This window comes from Danio aesculapii, chromosome 19 (assembly GCF_903798145.1).
Source record: "Danio aesculapii chromosome 19, fDanAes4.1, whole genome shotgun sequence".
NCBI lineage: Eukaryota > Metazoa > Chordata > Actinopteri > Cypriniformes > Danionidae > Danio > Danio aesculapii.
This window is the reverse complement of record NC_079453.1, coordinates 31,738,680-31,759,588: the sequence shown is the minus strand read 5'-3', so window position 1 is coordinate 31,759,588 and position 20,909 is coordinate 31,738,680. Positions and strand designations below refer to the sequence as shown.

The window sequence follows — 20,909 nt, the reverse complement described above, 5'->3', positions numbered from 1 at the left end:
CCCCAGATTAATAAAGGGACTAAGTCGAAAAGAAAATGGTTGAATGAATTTAAAAGCTTTTAAAATATACTTGCCTAATCATTTTCTAAGGAAATGCATTGACAAAAAATATTTGATTTTTAAATTGTCTAAAAAGGGAACATACTTAAATAAACGTTTCTTGACAGGCAACGTTTTTTACAATCATCTATTGTCCGATTTTGGTGAGCCTGTGCGAATTGTAGCTTCAGTTTCCTGTTCTTAGCTGATTGGATTGGCACCCGGTGTGGTCTTCTGCTGCTGTAGCCCATCCGCCTCAAGGTTCGACATGTTGTGCATTCAGAGATGCTCTTCTGCATACCTCAGTTGTATTGAGTGGTCATTTGAGTTACTGTTGCCTTTCTATCAGCTCAAACCAGTCTGGCCATTCTGACCTCTAGCATTAACATGGCATTTACGCCCACAGAACTGCCACTGATTGGATATTTTCTCTTTTTCGGGCCATTCTCTGTAAACCCTAGAGATGGTTGTGCATGAAAACCCTAGTAGATCAGCAGTTTCTGAAATACTCAGACCAGCCCGTCTGGCACCAACAACCATGCTACGTTCAAAGTCACTTAAATCACCTTTCTTCCCCATTCTGATACTCGGTTTGAACTGCAGCAGATTTTCTTGACCATGTCTACATGCCTAAATGCATTGAGTTGCTGCCATATTATTGGCTTATAGAAATTTGCGTTAACGAGCACTTGGAAAGGTATACCTAATAAAGTGGCCGGTGAGTGTGTATTTTTCATATATTTAAAATATATTTTAGCCATTCAGATTTTACAGCATGACCAACAACATCATATAAACAAAAACGTTGTATTAAAGGAACTATTACATTGACATACAAAAAAATGACGCCTGGTTCAAAGCACTTAAAGACTTAGAAATCAATACTTCCGTGAATTTAAGATGTTTAGAAAAATGTAGAAATTAACATTTTAGACGGTAACACTTTATTTTAACGGTCCATTTGATTATTAGTAGACTGTCTGCTTGATATCTGTTGATATACTCCTTCAACAAACATTTAACTGACTATAAGAAACTTTGCAAGTACATGTTAACTTACACTAACCCTAACCCCAACCCCAACCTAACAGTCTACTTATAATCTAATGAGACTGAATTATGAGTCTGCTTTAAACATTTGTTCACCCCATTCTTCCATTCATTCTGGTGTTTAAAGGCAATCTACAAGATGGTCGGCACAGTGATCATGATGCGTATGAACGAGGATGGTCTGACCCCACAACAGCGCGTGGACAAAATCTTCAGCAAGATGGACAAGGACCACAATGATGAGATCACACTGGAAGAGTTCAAAGAAGCGGCCAAAAGCGACCCTTCCATTGTGCTTTTACTGCAGTGTGACATGCAGAAGTAAGAAAGGAAAGCAGGAGGACGAGTTAAGAGGGCTGGGGGGTGTAGGAAGGGGTGGAGAGCCATGTACAGACTTCTAGAGAGAGATTTAGGCCATAGATGACAAAAGAACATGTACATACAGATGAACAGAAGTTAGACCGCACAGTAATCTAAGGGAACGATTATGGGAATTTGGAATGATTAGTCAAAGTAATGCAAGAAAGAGTCTTTTTCCACCCTCTATTACTTGTTACACATTCTGTCAGCTTTCCAGCCTCTAGAGAGAGAGTCAGAACAAGACATTTTCTTCCTCAAAAAGGTCACTTTCGTGCCGATAGATCAGTTTTTCCATTAGGATTTAAAGCATACAATCGGGCAATTTGATAATTAGTACATTTACATGTTATAATTAGTTCAAAATCAAACAAAGATTAAAGGATTTTAGTATTTTTAGGCCTGACTTACATATATATAAAGAGAAAGACGCACGATATACTGGTACAATAATGGCTAACAGTCGACATTTGATTATTTTATTATTTTTTATTATTATTTATTGGTTAATATTATTTTATAATAGCCTATTTTGTGCATATTTAATGCTAATTCTCTCTATTTTTTCATTCAAATCATCTTTTCTGTCCTCTAACAGTCACTTGTTTTATATAAACACTAAAGCCCATTTCATACCAAGAACGATAACTGTAAAGATAACTATAATGATGCTGACTATATTAGCATACAATGCTCAATGTTGTGCTATGTGTTATGTGTACATAAGCCTAACGCTTTAAATGCTCAAGCTCTTTAACAAAGGTTGGTATCTGATCACTGTTTTTTTTTACTCACCAGGTTGAATGTTTTGCTTTTTGTTTCGGTGTGGAGTGTGTTATTCATTTTAATTTTCATCAAATCTTTATTGTTGGTTACCGTTCTTAATGTGAACAGACTTTAGGAGCTTAATCTCAATCATTACTATTTTCCGGTCCATATATTAATATGTTCTTATGTCTAAATTCACCTGTACCAATTTTAAAACGTCCATTTTCGTATTTTTTAAAATTCAAACAAAATAGATTTAAATTAATATATGATTCAAGCACTTTTGAGATCATAAACATAACAAAATGTCAATATGAAATGCTTATTAGCCATAATAATCTGCTTATTATGGTCGCCAAATGCTCATACTGTGCATCTCTATTAAATATGATAGAATATACAACTTATTTATTTTTTTGTCCAGACTGAAAATGTCAAAGTGTGCCTGAGGAAGAACATTAGAGAGTGGAAATGCATTCAGGAGTCCTATGACATTTGTGGGTGCCTTCATATACAGTACAACTGCATAACCACTACAGCAAAAAAATAAATAAATAAATCCTGTCACATCAGTGTGTGACGATAACCATCACTAACAATATCCATCTTCTAATCATGTTATTGGCCGAGATTAAGCTTAAAAGCCAAGGCTGAGTAAAAGGGTGAAGCCAGAAAACGAGTAGCTTTTGTTAGCTAGAGAACTGACAATGTACATGATGACATTTTGTACATAATGCTTATACACATGCTTAATATGTACATGTAAATGTTTCTCTACCTTAGAACTGCTTTCATAATCTGACACAGCTGCAACGACTTGTGTGCTAACACAAAAACTACTGTACTTATGCGTGTGGATGAGGGAAACTAAAAACGTGTGTATTCTCTTCACTGTAATCTGGCGTGAAAGTCGCAGTGTGTGTGTGCGTGTGTGTGAGAGAGAGTGCGCGAAAACACAAATGCCTCAACCTTTGTATTAATTCTTTCTTATGATCTTCACGCCAGTGCTAGGAGTATTAAGCCGTTGTGTTTTGTCGTTACCTGGTGTGGCCTTTTTGTGTGTGCGTGTGTCAGGAGAGCTTTAGTTTTCGGTCATCTTATTTCACAAGCTTAGCAGGTGTCAGTAAAGAGGATTTTAACTGTATGAATATCGTCATTGTCGAAATACCTTTCTTTACTCTTGTAATATAAGTGGACGCAAACGTAAACCTGACGCAGAATGTGTAGTACTTCTTGTAAATGTTACTATGCCGCAATACTAACACGAGAATACTGTCCGTTGCACTAAACAAACACAGCTTTAGTTTTAGACTGCCTCCCTGTGGTGAAAGATGATAACTTCGACATCAGACCTTCAAATGTTGTGATTTTTAAGGGCCCTCAAGACGTGATAAGGCCCAGTAAATAATATTCTCTCACAGAGTCCAGTGGAAAGCTATTACTTGCATACAATCTATTAGCAAAAGGAGCCCTCAGAACCATAACATACTGTCAAAGATGTGCTACTGTACCAATGTGCTACTCAAAAGCAATGATTATTTGTTTAGTCATGTTTTAGCCTTATCTGAATGACTTATTTGTTTCAATAAGAAAGGTTGTAGCAATATTTCAAGACCACTTTGCAGCATATCTTGTGATTTTTTTTCATCTTCAGTTACTGCAGTTTCTGTTCTTGCCTGTCAGCACATTTTGTCACAACTCCTTTAACACTACTTGTACTTTTGTGAAATCAGTGTGGTGTGTGTTTGCTGTCACATTCACACACCTCTGCTGCTGTTTTTGAGCATAATGTGTAATCTCTTGCTTATTTTGTCACAAAAGCAGCTTATACTATGTTGAAATGCACCCTTGTGAAAAAAGAAGTGTACTTATAGTGTACTTCAAATCTTATATTTACTTTTTTACCTATAGATAATATAATGGTAATGAATTGAAGCCCACTAAAGTGGATTTTGAAGTGCAAATATTTTTGTTAAATTAAAATTATACGTTTATTTTATTTTGATGTGTTGACTAATATGCTAAAGAAGCATGCAGAGTACTTGATTATATTTTTAGCTTTATTTGTAATTAAATTCCAATTTTAAAGTTCCAAATGTTTTTAATTTTCACACTTTATCCAAAAATGTTTGAATTAAAAATCACATACAAGTTTCAGCAGTGTTGTTTAGTTGATCATAAACGCTTCTAGGTACGTTCTGCAGTACACTTATTTTAAAATACATTAGAATTAATAAATAGTGACATGGTGGCTCAGTGGTTAGCACTGTCGCCTCAGAGCAAGAAGGTCGCTGGTTCAAGTTTTGGCTGGATCAGTTGGCATTTCTGTGTGGAGTTTGCATGTTCTCCCCATGTTTGCATGGGTTTCCTCTGAGTTCTTCGGTTTTCCCCACAGTCCAAAGACGTGCGCTATAGGTGAATTGATGAGTGTGGGTGTTTTTCAATAATGGGTTGCAGTTGGAAGGGCATCCGCTGTGTAAAACACATGCTGGATAAGTTGGCGGTTCATTCCACTGTGGCGACCCCTGAAGAACAAAGGGACTAAGCCGAAGAAAAAAGATCACTGAATATTATTAATAAAGAAAATACATATGTGTAATAAACTATTTAATTAAGTGGTACTGTCGTGGTTCAAAAGTTCATGTAATTGCAATACTAGTCTTTAACGTGATAACATGCTATGAAGCATCCAGAAATAATAATATTGATATAAATTATCATATTTTTCCCTAAAATATATTCTCCAAAAGAACATAATCTCTGAAAGTCAAATGTTATTATGATTATTTTGTAGTGTAATGTGTATTTATAAAGTGCGTTTATTGTATTATTAAGCGCTTCACAATCTCCACACCACCACCAGTGTGCATCATCCACTTGGATGATGCGAAGGCTGCCACAGGACAGTAGCTTTGTTTTCATTCAAAAATGCGAATTAACTTTATGCGCAAAACTGGAATATCACATAAACGATGTGCGAATAAAGCAGCGTTTCGATTCAACGAGTAAAATCGAACAAAATCGTCACTTCCTGATCAACTGGCATCAAATGTCAAAAGTAAAAACGGAATTTGCATTGCATTTTTCATTTAGTTAATGACTTGCGCCTCAGAAGGCAATCCTGACATGCAATGAACACGCGGTGGCGTTTGAAGGTGTCAGACACGGAGCACAGACGCTCTTGATTCTGGAGGTGATTAATAATATAATTACACAAATATTGAAACGGTTAAGGCGTTTAAGAACGACCAAAACAACATTTCAGATGTTTTACAGTGTGCTCAGCCTGGTTTATCCATTGGCACACATTTTTATCATCCCATGATCTCTTTTAACAAAATCACATGACCTTTTTTAATGCACATACTGGAATTTCTTATGTAAGAGTGTTTCCATTGTAGTTTATCAGCAATTTTTCTTATCGGATGAAAAGTTTATCCTACTCAGTTATGAGCATATGTTTTTTATGTGCATTTTCTAAATTTATGCACATCATGGAGTTTCCATCAACTGTTTTTTTTATGCGCATATCCAAATTGCGCATAAAAATAGGTAAATGGAAACATAGCTTGTGATAGAGACAATTCAGTGGATGGGGATGATTGGGAGGCCATGATGGGTAAGGGCCGATTGAGGGAATTTTGCAATGGGATTTTTATAGGCATCAGTTTAGCATTTCATCCGAAAGACAGCACTCACTGAAAGTATAGTGTCCCCTTCACTATACTGGGGCATTAGGACCCCCTGCTGGCCTCAACACCACTTCCAACAGAAAGCTACTTTTCCCATGTGGTCTTCTATCCCAGGTACTGACCAGGCTATTATTATTATTATTATTATTATTATTATTATTATTATTATTATTATTATTATTATTATTATTATTATTATTATTATTATGCTACAGTACTGTTCTTTTTCCACAAGTGTCAGTCAAGTTTTACTGTTTCTGCAATTCAAAAACTGTAAAAGAGTTACTCAATGTATGGTCTGCACTCTTTCAAACTGACCGTCTCTGGTTATTTAATGATCACTATGATTAGATTACATAAACACAGTAATGGGCATGGGTAATGATTATGGGAAGTTCAAAATGGGTCTTGGATGTTGTGCAATGTGCTGATCAGCCACTAAATCGACTCCATACATGCCACTGCTACAGTCCAATATGAGATTTTGTGTGCCAAAGACTTTATAAAACATAGAATTAGACACTTAGGTATCTGATGATATTCTGAACTTGATTGCATTTACATTTATATTACAGCCTGAAAATAAATTGTATGTAAATTGGTCACATTCGACTTCAGATTATGTCCCCAAACGATGCTAAAAAGGGAATAATGGTGCCCAATCGTGCAATACAATGCTTTCTGTACTGTATGTGTGCTTTGCATTTCTAAATGTCTGGTTTCTGTTCACTTTTTCAATATCGTAAAGCTCCTTGAACAAAGATGTGTAATTATTTTTGTTACATAGAGAATTAAATATGTGGATGTCTACTGAATGGTCTCCGGCTGTGTGTGTTTGTTTGTCGTCTTTACTGATTAGGTAAATGCTGTCAGACAAACTCATTTATTTCTCTCTCTCTCTCTCTCTCTTTCTGTTGCACGGCTGTTGAGTTTTTATGCAGACCTGCGCAGTGTGAGTCACTCCAGGGAGGTGATGTCATCATAAATGCTGTTGTCATGGCAGCAGGGCTGTAGCACATCTGAACTGATGGGAGAAATGAATAAATGCAGAGCTTCCATCAGGGACACACATTTTTTGCATTCAATTTGCCAACAAATCGATGTGTTCAACCTTTAAGCTAGCTGTTATCGCCGTGCCAGTGGTTTGGGCAAGCCTGTGACATCTCACTTATGACAAAGTTGTTGAAAATGAATTCCATTTAAGAAAATGAACAAACCATTTAAGAAAACCGATTGTGGGAAATCGTTACATTTTTAAAACCAAATAATTTGAGTACTGTAAACTTATGTTACTTGAGTTGATACTATCAAACATTTACTCTAAATTTAGAGAAGATTTAGAGTATTGGTAACATAAACATTTAACATAAACAGGTTCAGTTATCAAATCTGTATGAGTTTAATTAAATTTAATAAAGTCCAAGCAACTACACTGAAAAAAAATTATTCAAAGATGATTCCTTGGATTTACTCATTTTTTTTACGTTAAATGGTTGTAAACAATTTATTTGAGCTGAATTTAAACAAACAAATTAAGTTAAACACTGCTCAATTGAATTTGTTTGTTTAAACAACACAAATAAATTGTTTGCGACAGTTTTGCACGCAACACTTTTTTCAGTGTATATGGCTGCTCAAATGGTTTGAGAAAACTGATTGTGGCAAATTATTTAAGTTGACTGAACTCAAATGAATAAATGGTACAGTACACTGTAAAAAATCTTATGTGCTATTTTCTTTAAAAATAGTGCTAACACTATTGCACGTAATATTTTAAGTAGTTTGAAAACTTTTTTTATAGCAAAAACCACTTGAATGAATCATGTGAAAATTACAAAAATTTTAATATTATTAGTGGAATGTGCTTTTATAATTTAAGCAAATCCATCACCATTTACTTATTTTTTCAAGCAAAAAACACTTGAAAGAATCATGTGAAAATTGCCTGTTTTTTTTGAGTGATAGATAAAGATTTTAATATTATCAGTGGAATGTGCTTTTCTAATTTAAGCAAATTGACCACCTTTTACTCATATTTATTAATGAAAATTACTCATTCGTGAAATGTAAAATATTAAATTTATAATAAAATACATACACAATGGATTTGTGCCAAATATCATTTTATTACATGTTCCACTGATAACAAAATGGTACAATATGTTAAACAATTCTATATAAAATTTACAGCAATGTTAAGCTCTGAAAAAAGTCTTTTATCCACGTCATGGAAAAAAACGTTCTGTCAACTTTCTTTTGTAGGAATAGTCTCATTTTAGACAAAATCTGACAGAATTGCACAACATATAAAACCAGTATAAAAACTGAACCTCAAAATATTACCAACATAATCAATCAATGCAGTGAAATTTCCCCACAAGGTTGTAACAGTGAATATGTGACAGAAACTTATTATAAGTTTGTATTTGGGTGATTTTAATGTGGGGAATACTTAATATTCGGTTCAGCAATTCTAAATTTTCCAAGCCAGCCATGACTCGCTCATTCTTCATGACAATGCAGAAGTCCTCATGGTTGGTCATCCCTCTGGCAGACAGCAATTCTCTGTGCATTCCCACACTGTAAAATAAACATTAAGTTTATTATTATGAAATTATGCAATTGTAAATTTTAATGTTTAAGGCTTACTAAAACACATTAAGAAAATACATTAAGGAAATAAACCATTTTTTTGTATCTCTGTCAGACCAGTAATTCTCTAAAATGTTTGACTAAACGTTGCTGACTAACACTAGCATACAAGTATTTTGACTTACAATGGACAGGGGGTTTTCAAAATGTATACTAGTGTACAAAGAAATATGTTTATAAAAACAAACCATATTTATACAAGGAATAGTGCGTTCAACAATGTAGTTTTTGTGTTATATTTATAGTTTTTTGTAAAAAAATATAAAATGCAGTTTTTTGAAAACCATTAATATCTTAAACAGTTTAAGATGCTTACGTTGCACTCTTGGATGAGCTCGTCCTCTTTTCCATACAAATACACCAGCAACAGAGGACGACTTTTCTTGTCTCATCTCTGATTTAATGTGAGGTCTAATGCAACAAAAGTGTAGAAATTAGTGATATTGCCTAATAATAAGGTAATAGTAATACTACACAAATAACATGATAAAAAATGCCTGCTGTATGGCACCCATAAACTGCTCCTCTTTTGTGGTAAAATACTGTGAACATTTTCTTCATTAATCTGAAAAAAACAAGCAAACAAATATTAGTATTTATATACAGTATTATATATAAACACAGTTAATTACATTACATCATCGATGCTGTAAAAACCTTATAAAATGGAAAAACACTAGCTGTGCATAAACCCCATTGAATAGCTATACAGCTAACATACTAGCTTAGGCTAACCAACAAGATCCCTGTTATTCGTTCACCCCGCTTAAATGTTGCCTGGTCATTGCTGTTAAATATTACAATGCATATAATTTGTTCTATTTCAATATATAATTCAAAATAAACATAGAAGCAAATCAATTTCAATTGGAATGGGTGGTTAAAATACCTGTGTATCCCTATATACCGTACATAGTATGGCAAAAACTAGGCTCCCGAACAAGCTTGAACAGCATGTGTCATTTTTGAAAGAGCTTATTGAAGACATTAAAAATGATAAACTGTTAATGCTTACCTCTTAACATGCTCGCTGTTGATCTGCTCCTTCAAAATGTCGTCTGATCACTGCCCTTGTTGAGATTCAAATGCAAACATCTCAATCAAATCTGCATAATTGAGTGAATTTTCTTAAAATAAACGTGAAGCCATCTTTCCTCAATTTTATTAGCTTAATTGGTTTCTCAAATTAAGCCTAATATTTGCACTGGGTTGCTTAAAAAATAAGTAAAATTTATCTCCTGATTTTATTAGCAAAATCTGCTCAATGTTTTATAATAAATCCAGAAAAAAAAATTAAGAAAATATGACCATTATTTTTAATGACCACATCAATTTTTTTATGAAAATTACAAGCCTCAAGATTCATTTTTACAGTGTATGCAGCAATCTGTTTCCTCAAACCATTTGAATAGCTATACAGATGTTTGGACTTGTTTGCTGTTCTATTCCCTAAACAAATAGATTTTAACATAAAGCAAAAACGAACATGTGTAAACAAGAAACAACATAAAAGGGAGGTATTTTAAGCCAAATTTATTGAAAAAAATATACTTCAGTCTAGTATACGCACTGTAAAACCCAAAAAGTTAAGGTAACTCAAACCATTTGAGGAAACTGATTGCGACAAACTATTTAAGTTCAAAAACTAAACCTAATGTGTACTGTGAACTTACTGCATTTGAGTAAACGAAGCAATTTGAGCACAGTAAAACCTAATAAATGAAGAGAACTGAGTACTGTAAAACCAAGTAAGTTAAGGCAACTCAAACTGTTTAAGGAAACCGATTGCTACAAACCATTTGAGTTAAAAAACTAATCTATACGAGTACTGTGAACTTACTCCATTTAAGTTAAAGTAGTGAGTAGAATTAACTTTCAGTCACTTATTTCATTTGATAAAGTTAACTGTTGGGTTTTACAGTGTGGGGGTCTAACTGTACGGTCTGATTGACTAGCTTGTAAGAATTAAAATAGATATTCATGTTACACAAAAAGAACATATAACCTGCAGGTGGTGCTTAAGACATTTAACATTGTACCACAAAACCAGTTATAAGTGTATTTTTTGTAGAAATTGAGATTTAGAATTCAGCTGAAATCTGAATAAATACATTTCTCATAGATGTATGGTTTGTAAAGATAGGATAGGACACTATTTGGCTGAGACACAGCTATTTGAAAATCTGCATTCTGAGGCCTCAAATAAAATCTAAGGACTGAGAAAATCACCTTTATTATATTAAGTGCTAAGTACACTGCCTGACAGAAGTCTTGTCATCATTTCCAGTTGTAAGAGCAACAAATAATAACTTGACTTCTAGTTGATCATTTGGAAAAGTGGCAGAAGGTAGATTTTTCTGATGAATAATCTGTTGAATTGCATCCCAATCATCACAAATACTGCAGAACTATTGGAATCTGCATTGACTCAAGATTCTCAAAAAAATCTGTCAAGTTTAGTGAAGGAAAAATCATGGTTTGGGGTTACATTCAGTATGGGGTGTGCTAGAGATCTACAGAGTGGATGGCAACATCAACAGCCTGAGGTATCAAGGGCAAGTTCTTCAGCGGGATAGCGCTCCTTCTCATACTTCAGCCTCCAAATCAAAGTTCCTGAAAGCAAAGAAGGTCAAGGTGCGCCAGCCCAGTCACCAGACATGAACATTATTAAGCTTGTCTGGGATAAGATGAAGGAGAAAGTATTAAAGATGAATTCAAATAATCTTGATGAACTCTGAGAGTCCTGCAAGAACACTTTCTTTGCCATTGACTTTAATAAGTTATTTGAGTCATTGCAGAGATGTATGAATGCAGTCGTCCAAGCTCATGGGAGTCATACACAATATTAATTCTTTTTCCACTGCAGCATGACTTTATATTCTATACTGTACATTATTTCTGTTAAGTGACAAGACTTTTGTCTAAGCAAAGTCAGACCTTACTGTCTTAATTAAATAATTAAAAATCAAGGCATGATCATGTTTTATTTTGGTAAAATAAGCGTAATCTAGAGGCCTTTACCTTTCATATAAGCCACTTTTAATACCAAATGATCAACTAGAAGTCAAGTTATTTCGTGTTGTTTATAAAACGTGGATAGGCACCAAGAGTTTTGTCAGATATGTATATTAAGTGCTAAGCAATGCAAGTTACTAATTAAAATATTCCGTTGAAAATGTATTAAATATCTTCATGGAATTTTTTTACTTAATATTCTAATGATGTTTAGCAGGACATGTTATTTGGCAGCATAAAGGTCAATTCTCATTAAATGTTTCTTGTGAAAAAAAGATAAATAGTTTATAATAATAACATGCTAAAATTTATATAGATATGTCTTCATCTACTGAACAACAGTGACCACATTTTTGTGAACAATACAAGTCGAAGATGACTTATCTTTGATCTTGTCCCTCTGGATTGCATATTCAGTGTCAGCAGTGTAAAATGCTTATACGATTTATAAATATTAATCAAGTTGTCTGCATGGGCCCGAACGATTTACACAATAGCCCTGCCCACTATTTAAATTAATCCTACCTTTTTATTTTAATTTCAATGTAATCACAATTTCTCAATATAAGCATGCAGTAACTGCCTTTTATAAATGCAGGTGTGAAGACCCACCCCCGACAAAGGTTCAAAAATTGTCCCATACATGAGCTCATTTGTCCCATTTTGACTGCTATGCCATCATAAATCAAAATAACCCATCAAAACAGGCTTTAAGACCAAGAAGAATCAGCTGCGAGTAAAGTCAACTTTCACTGTATCGTTGTTATAAGAGAACTACATAACTACATAAGTAAAGAAAATAATAAGTAAAGAAAAAAATTACCTATATATATACTAATTAGGCTATTATCCATGAATTTTTAGATGCACTTTTTTTTACAAGAGAAGCTAGAGAAATGATGAAGCTCTACATTATTATTTATTTTTATTATTCAAATGGCTAAATTCTGAGGCTGAGGAACCTTTAATGTGCTGGACAGTTTGTTATTTGCCTAATAAAGGACAATAGGCCAGTTTTTGAATTAAAGACTTTAACAGATTGCTATTTTTCCCCTAGGAAAATATCAAAGTAGGCTAAAAATAAGTAGCATATTTCTTTATTCAAAATCTTTAGGAAATGTTTTTGGTACATCAAAATGTGAATAATTAACTAGAAAATGAGTCGAAAACTGCAAAAACGTCCACTTTTTGAGAATAAAAGAACCACCCCTTTCGCTAGGCTGGCTACAAGCCTGAATTGTTTAATTTAATTTCTAAAGTAGTACACTTAGCTTGAAAAACATCGCAAACCACCACACACACACACACACACACACACGCACACACACAAACCTTATTTTGAAATCCCTCTTTTGGCAGAAAACACACGTCACTTCCTGCCACCGTATGGGATTTGCTATGCTAGCTGCTTAGCTAGCCATGTCTCTATAGCCGTTGTGTAAGATAAAATAAGTAGCAGTAAAAATCCTGAATCTTCGAACTACCACAGTTATCCCTTACATGTAAGGTGTTTAATATGTTGCATATCTAATCCATATATCTGTTGCTGTTTTCCATATTTAGCTAGCGTTAGTGTTTTTTTCTGGAGTAACCGAATTGCTTTAATATGTTAGCAAAAAAACTTGTTAGCCTTTCGTGTATATCATAGCAGTGATGTTTAACAGTAACAATAAGTTATGACTATTTGTGTTTATAAAAATATGTATTGCTGTTTTTATACCTTGCATGAAAATGTGTATTTAAATAAAGTGCAGTGTGCGACCGCTGGCATCTTCGGTGCTTGTAGCGCCCAGCGTTACTATGGAGACAAAACAAGAACGCACCCACTTTAATCAGTGAAGCCGCACTGTCAGATTTGACGTTTCTCTGTCGACAGAAATAGCGGTCAAACTTATAGTCAGCAGCTTTGATTAGAATGGGTACTGGGTTTATTGTTAACAGTATAGATGCTGCTTGATATCTGATAGTTAGAGATGTCAGTGCTTGGAATCATTTTTAGAAACATTTTCCATTTTCTCACCTTTTAAAAGAAATTTGTGGAGGCCATGGAGGAATCAGGAGTCATAGAGGTGACCGTAAAAACTCTGGACTCCCAGAGCAGGACGTTCACCGTCAGAGGAGAGGTGTGTGGGGTTTTTCTTTTTTGAGCTTTGTGAAATATTTGTGTCAAACAATGTAATTGTATAATATAAACTTTATACACAACAAAGATGTGGCCTTTCACAATAGAAAAGTGAATCAAAATCCCAATATGGGATTTTGGGATTCTAAACATTTAACGTAAAAAAGGCTTAATGTACCAAAACATCAACCAGAGGAACCCAAATTTCAGTCAGCCTTTACTTGTAATTAATCCCAACTACTGTAAAAATAACGAGTTTTAATTCCTTAGATAAAGAAAAAAAACATCATGTAAAGCGTTTTTCCCCATTAAAGTCTATTATAAGGAAAAAGCTTAATAAACCCTAAAAACATTCAGGGAAAATGTAATTTCTATCAAATTTTACATGTGATTAGTAGGGCCAGACGGAATCTGCAGACATTTTTGCTACTTCTGCGGAGAACTTTGGTAAAAATCTGTAGATTTTTGCGGAATTATTTTGGGAGTATCATAACTAAAACCTTAAAATGTGAAATAAAAAATATTATCTTTTAAACTTTTATTTAATGTTTAAAATGCAAATCCAATTAGATTCACTTTATTTGGTAAACAAAGCAAGTTTCTGATATAATATCTCTACTAAAAAACAGAAAATATTACTTTGCAAACTGCATTGTACATAAATCACATTTTCATATTTGTCAATAATATTACTGTAATTAATAAAAAAACTGAATAAATATAGATTTACACACATTTACTCAAGTAAATAAACAGAATTAATCATGGGCTAAAAATCTGCAGAATTCTGTGCGCACAGATTCCATGTGGGCCTAATAATTAGCACTAACTACTAGCAAAATAATGAGCCCTGTTTCCACAGAAAGCAAAATTGTAAGAGTTTGTTGTTTTGGGGATGTCAATGACATGCACATTCTTTTGACAACTAGGGTTAATTTGTCAAAAATAAAATTATATTTCATAGCCTTTTTAACATTTGGTCTCTTCGGTTGTTGTAAAGCTACATTAAGTCTTTCCTTATTATGGACTTCAATGGGGAGAAAATGCTTAACGTGTTATTGTTGACTTCATCTATGCAATTAGGGCCCGTTCTTTTGACAATAGCTAGTGTTAATCACAAGTAAAACATGATGTTTCCCTGGTCGGTGTTAAAGTATGTTTAGCCACGTTAAGCTGTTTCCTTATAATGGACTTCTATGAGGAGAATGCTTAAAGTGATATTGTTCACTCGATACAATAAAATAAAAGCTATTTTTTTTAACAACAGAAAGTGTTTATGAGTATAGTTTTATCGAAATTTTATTGTCTCTGGATGTTTAGTTAAACCACATTAAACTCTTATAATAGACTTCAATGGGGATAAAATGCTTAACGTGACGTTGTTCACTTCATCCACAGAATCAGGGCTTGATCTTTTTATAGTAGTTAGTGTTAATACAAGAAAAATTTTGCTAGATTTTTGGTGTGTCCCACTTGTTGAGGTACGTTAAGCCATGTTAAGCTTTTTCCTTTTATAATGGACTTAAAACGCATATTGTGAAAATTTTCACTCTAAAATTGTAGCTCATACTTTTGACTCAAAGTGTTTGTCATGACTAAAATTTGATAATTAGATTTTCCCCACTTGTTGTTGAGGTACATTTAAGCCTAGTTAAGCTTTTTCCTTATACTAGACTTGTGGAGAAAACGCTTAACATTGTTTTTTGCTTTATATATGGAATTGAGACTCGTTCTTTTTACAGTCGTTGAGGTTAGTTACAAGTAAAGTGAAATGACTAAAATTTGGGTTCCTCTGGTTGGTGTTTAGGTACATTAAGCCAGGTTAAGCTTTTTTTTATGTTAAGCGTTTTAGAATGTCCCTAATATGGTCGCTGTCATCTTGTGATGTCATTTGGAGCCTAAATCTGTAGTTAAGCATCAGTTCCCTCATACCTCAGCATGTTTAAAAATATCCTAAAATTATGGAAACCATCTTTGTAATAAAAAAATGTCATGAATTTTTAGTCTACACAGAGGATGGAATTTATGACCTATACTGCAGCAAGCCACCAGTAATAATTTGGCTTCACTTTTAAATTTGTTCAGTTTGTGTGCACAGTATAAACCTATACTACTGCGTTGAATCTCTGATAAATAAGCTTTACATTGATGAATTGATTATGTTGCTGTTAATAATTTGTATGTCACCTTTCTTACTTTCAGTGGACAGTAAAGCAGTTTAAGGAGCACATCGCTGCTTCTGTTGAAATCTCTGTGGATAAGCAGAGGTTGATTTACCAGGGTAAAGTGCTACAGGATGAAAGGACACTCACAGAATACAGTAAGTGACGTCTTCACTGTTTGTTTCACTTGGCTTGTCAGTTTTAGCACAATTCAGTCTGCAGTTGGCCAAAAGTGACTTATTAGTAAGTCACTGACTTATTCACTTATTCATTGTTGTTCTAAACATCTCTTTTAGCTCTGTGTTACTGAAAGTCAGTATTAAGCCTTGTTTTTGCATGCTTTGCGCAAACGTGATCGCATATAGTATGTAGAATGGTGTACAGCCATTTTCAGATCTCTCCAGAGATGTTCAATGGGATTTAGGTCTAGGCTCTGGCTGGGCCACTCAAGGACATTCACAGAGTTGTTGTGAAGCCACTCCATTGATATTTTGGTGGTGTGGGGTCATTGGGTCATTGTCCTGCTGGAAGATGAACCGTCACCCCAGTCTCTGAGGTCAAGAGCACTCTAAAGCAGGTTTTCATTCAGGATGTCTCTGTACATTGCTGCATTCATCTCTCCCTCTATCCTGACTAGTCTTCCAGTTCCTGCTGCTGAAAAACATCCCCACAGCATGATGCTGCCACCACCATGCTTCACTGTTGGCATGGTATTAGCCTGGTGATTCAATTCAATTCACCTTTATTTGTATAGGGCTTTTACAATGTAGATTGTGTTAAAGCAGCTTCACATAAAAGATCATGGTAAATTGAAACGGTGTAGTTCAGTTTTCAGAGTTTAAGCTCAGTTCAGTTCAGTTTAGCTCAATTCAGTTTGGTTTAATAATCACTACTGAGAGTTCAAACACTGAAGAGCAAATCCATCAATGCGCAGCTCTACAGATCCCAAACCAATGCTAGCCAGTGGGGAAGAAAAAATTTCACCAATTGACGAAAGTAAAGAATTAAAAAACCTCAAGAGAAACCAGGCTCAGTTGGGCACGACCATTTCTCCACTGGCCAAAGTGCCGGATGAGCAGTGCTGGGTTTTCTCCAACGTAACGCCTGGCATTCACTCCAAAGTATTCAATTTTAGTCTCATCACTAAACTAAACTAGACCAGAGAATTTTGTTTCTTATGGTCTGAGAGTCCTTCAGGTGCATTTTGGCAAATTCCAGGTGGGGAGCAGTTTCCGTCTGGCCACTCTACCATACAGGTCTGATTGGTGGATTGCGGCACAGATGGTTTTCCTACTGTAAGGTTCTCCTCTCTCCACAGAAGAATGCTGGAGCTCAGACAGAGTAACCATTGGGTTATTGATCACCTCCCTGACTAAGGCCCTTCTCCCCCGATCACTCAGCTTAGATGGCCAGCCAGCTCTAGGAGAGTCCTGGTGGTTCCAAACATCTTCCACTTACAGATGATATGGATCACTGTGCTCATTGGAACTTTCAGAGCAGCAGAATTTTTTTCTGTAACCTTCCCCAGCCTTGTGCCTTGAGATAATCCTGTCTTGGAGGTCTACAGACAATTCCTTTGTCTTCATGCTTGGTTTGTGCTTTGACATGCACTGTCAACCCTAGGACCTTATATAGACCAGCGGTTCCTTACAGCTGGGTCCCGGCCCACAAGGGGACGTCAGTGAGCTCTGTGGGGGGGTGGCGTAATATTTTTTTTTAAATTTTAGCAGGTGACGATTAGGAGAATGATTATGTTGCCTAAATTCATTTTATCCCCTGGCTGACCAAAAAATGGACAAATTTGTTATTCGTCCACCACAAAAAAGAAAGACCCAATTAACGACCCAAGCATACTTGACCCAGGTGAGGAAGCTCCAAACATTTTGAGTTGCAGCGCTAGCAATACTGAAAACTCGAAATCCAGGAAATACTAAGATAGTTACCTCAACTATGGTTTTATTCCATTTTCTCGAAGCACCCAGCCACAGTGCATTATCTGCACCAAAGTTCTTGCTAAAGAATGCGTGAGGCCGTCCAAACTAATAAGACGTTTGCAGACAACTCATCCCCAGTACCGCAAGATTTACCCAATACAAATGACCTACTGATGTTTTGCTTTTATATTTTACATTAGTCTATTATGTGTGCATAAACATAGATATAGTAATAATAAACATACCGTTTGTTTGAAAACAAATTTTTTTTGTCATATCTACTGCAAACGTATATGACTGATAATATCATTTAATGTGGAGAGGGGCCTTACAATATTTTCCAGGGGAAAAAGGGGGGTCTCAGGCAAAATAGATTGGGAACCACTGATATAGACAGGTGGATGCCTTTTCAAATGATGTCCAATGAACTGAATTTACCACAGGTGAACTCCTATTAAGCTCATGAAACATCTCAAGAATGATCAGTGGAAACAGAATAGGTGCGTCCCGAGTCACATACTTATGCACTATTCTACACCATTTTGTAGCATAAATAGTGTAAGTAGTGCGTTTACTTTACGGACTCAACAACCGCAGCTTTGCTCAGGTAGCGGAAGGGGTGGAGCTATCGGGCGCACATGTTGGATAACTTTATTTATTTTAGATTGTACAAGCAAAATTCTACGAGAGTGATTATAGTGCCTCCCGATGGTGAATGCGGTTAAACTCATGGCAAGTATTGTTTGGTACTTTGGTCAATTATTTCACTAATTTGGCAACTGTCAAACGTCATCAGGGAAACGGTTTGAATTTCCGCTTAGTAAAAACACCATAAGTGTTCGTTTTGGGATGACACTACGTACATATACTCTGCTGTTGAGTGTGTAAGTGCATAGTGTGGCATTTGGGACACAGTTAATGTACCTGAGCTCAAATTGGAGTTTCACGGCAAAGGCTGTGAATACTTCTGTGCATGTGATTTTTCAGGTTTTTTATTTTTAATAAATTTGCAACAATTAAAAAAAATAATTTTTCACATTTTCATTATGGGGTATTGTGTGTAGAATTTTGAGGAAATAAATTAATTTAATCCATTTTGGAGTAAGGCTGTAACATAACAAAATGTGAAAAAAGTGAAGCGCTATGAATTCTTTTTGGATGCACTCAGACTCAGACTCAGAATTATATATTTGTATGCAAATGCTATCAATGGCAAGATTAATCTGCACTTCATAAGTTATTGTCACTCATGCATTTTATTTAAAAATAGAATTAACATGTCCCAAATAATAGTGTGTTGAAATAAGTATTTCTTTAATAAAGATACATTTGATAATTTTGAAAAAATCATCATTCAAACACAAGCAGATTTCTCTGCATGAAAAACATGTGAATTGAAGATTAACATACGAAAGCATGAGGGAAGATTCAATACAACAGAAATGTGGAGGATGTTAACTTTGACAAGATGATTGACAGGGCAGTTTAAACTGTAAAAGAATGTGCGTAACTAAGCAACAGAACAGTCCTTTTTTAAAGCAATTATGATGATGGAGCATGTCCCAAAGCTTGCGGTGCATACTCACAAGTATGTACATTTTAACAAAATGAGTACATATAGGCCTCATAACAAAATCATGTCTTTCCTAATTATTGGTTATATAAGGACATCAATTGAATTGTATTCTTACAACAAGTCTTGAATGCATCTGGTCACAGCCTTGCTGTATTTTTTTTCTCAGATGTTGATGGGAAGGTCATTCATCTTGTGGAGCGGCCACCTCCTCAGAGCAGTCAGCCTGGAGGTGGAGGAGGTGGAGTTTCTGGCTCTTCAGGTGCGGCAGATGGAGGATCTTCCTCTCAGTCATCCGCTTTTACAACTTCACACGACCGTAATGCCAACAACTACGTCATGCTGGGAACTTTTAACTTGCCAGTGAACATCATGGACCCACAGCAAATACAGGTTGCAGTGCTTTCCTTAAATCAAAAGACAAATGTTAACAATATGACTGTTTAATTGGGATTTCACCAAAAAAAATGAACATTTACTCTGCCTCAAGTGGTTCCAAGGAGTATTTTGTTCTATTGTACGCAGAAGATCTTTTGAAGAATGTTGTAACTAGTAGTCAATAGCCCCTTTCACACATACAGACCTTTCCGGAAAATTACCGGCAATTTTCCAGAAAGGTCTGTATGTGTGAACAGGCCTTTTTTTTATACTGGTAAATTCGTTCTGGCAATTTTCCGGTAAGAGAAGTTGTAACATTAGCGGTAATTTGCCGAAATGCTGCACTGTGTGAATGCAGAAGGAAGATTGCCGGAAAGAGCGCGTTCACGTCTAGAATGTACTAACGTGAAATGTCTACACAAGCCAATCTGAACACTCAGATGCATTCACGTCCACAAAGTTTAAGAAAATAAAAGCCTTTCAATATTTTTCCAGACACATTTAGCTGCTAGATATTAGTCTGATGACATTTCTATGTTCCTCCTTAATGCCAACTGTGTAAAAAATTATCGATAAAATGCTTTATGATAAACCGCTGTTTTTTTTACCTTCAAGCTCTGTTTCAGTGGCTTGACGCGTGTGCACGTGAAGAAGTCTGTGAGCGCCAGCACACACACATATTATGAACACCTCGACGTGTGAAAGTGTTTCTCCATATGTTTTCATATAAGTTGTTCACAATACTTATTCATCCACAGAATTTGGGATGTAGTCAAGTGTGTAAACATTTAGCTGCAGTTCGTGCTTCTGCCTTTAGATGTCTCACAAAGCAGCTGCATGAAAGCTTTAAATAAAAGTGAAACCATCAAGAAAAGCCAGACCCCTTCTCTGTTTACAAATACAAGCGCAGCCGTTTATAGGTCATTTCTGGTTAATGATGTCAGAATTTACGGTATTTTGGAATGGATGTGTGAATGGTCTTTTCCGAAAACATTACGGAACGTCCGTGTCTGTGTGAACACCTTTTTTTATGAATATGCCGGTAAAGTTTTTCTGGAAATTTTCTGGATATTTACCGGTATCACTGTGTGAAAGGGGCTATTGATATTCAGAGTAGGATGAACACTAGAAAGTCAACAAAGAAATGTTTCAAAATTCTTAAGAAAA

General features: G+C 35.2%; 2 protein-coding genes across 4 annotated transcripts in view; both read left to right on the top strand.

Moving 5' to 3' along the window:
- The window catches only part of hpcal4 (hippocalcin like 4), a 43,091-nt gene extending 39,823 nt beyond the window's left edge, over positions 1-3,268 (top strand). Inside the window, exon 4 of the mRNA XM_056479514.1 lies at positions 1,217-3,268. Within this exon, the coding sequence (XP_056335489.1) occupies positions 1,217-1,414 (198 nt within the window). The 3' untranslated portion in view covers positions 1,415-3,268. The remainder of the gene's footprint in view (positions 1-1,216) is intronic.
- Positions 3,269-12,951: 9,683 nt separating this feature from the next.
- The window catches only part of bag6l (BCL2 associated athanogene 6, like), a 35,081-nt gene continuing 27,123 nt past the window's right edge, over positions 12,952-20,909 (top strand). For all 3 annotated transcript variants that reach the window (XM_056479556.1, XM_056479555.1, XM_056479554.1), the window contains exons 1-4: positions 12,952-13,075; positions 13,604-13,696; positions 15,898-16,015; positions 19,534-19,757. In XM_056479556.1, the coding sequence (XP_056335531.1) occupies positions 13,619-13,696; positions 15,898-16,015; positions 19,534-19,757 (420 nt within the window). In that variant the 5' untranslated portion in view covers positions 12,952-13,075; positions 13,604-13,618. The remainder of the gene's footprint in view (positions 13,076-13,603; positions 13,697-15,897; positions 16,016-19,533; positions 19,758-20,909) is intronic.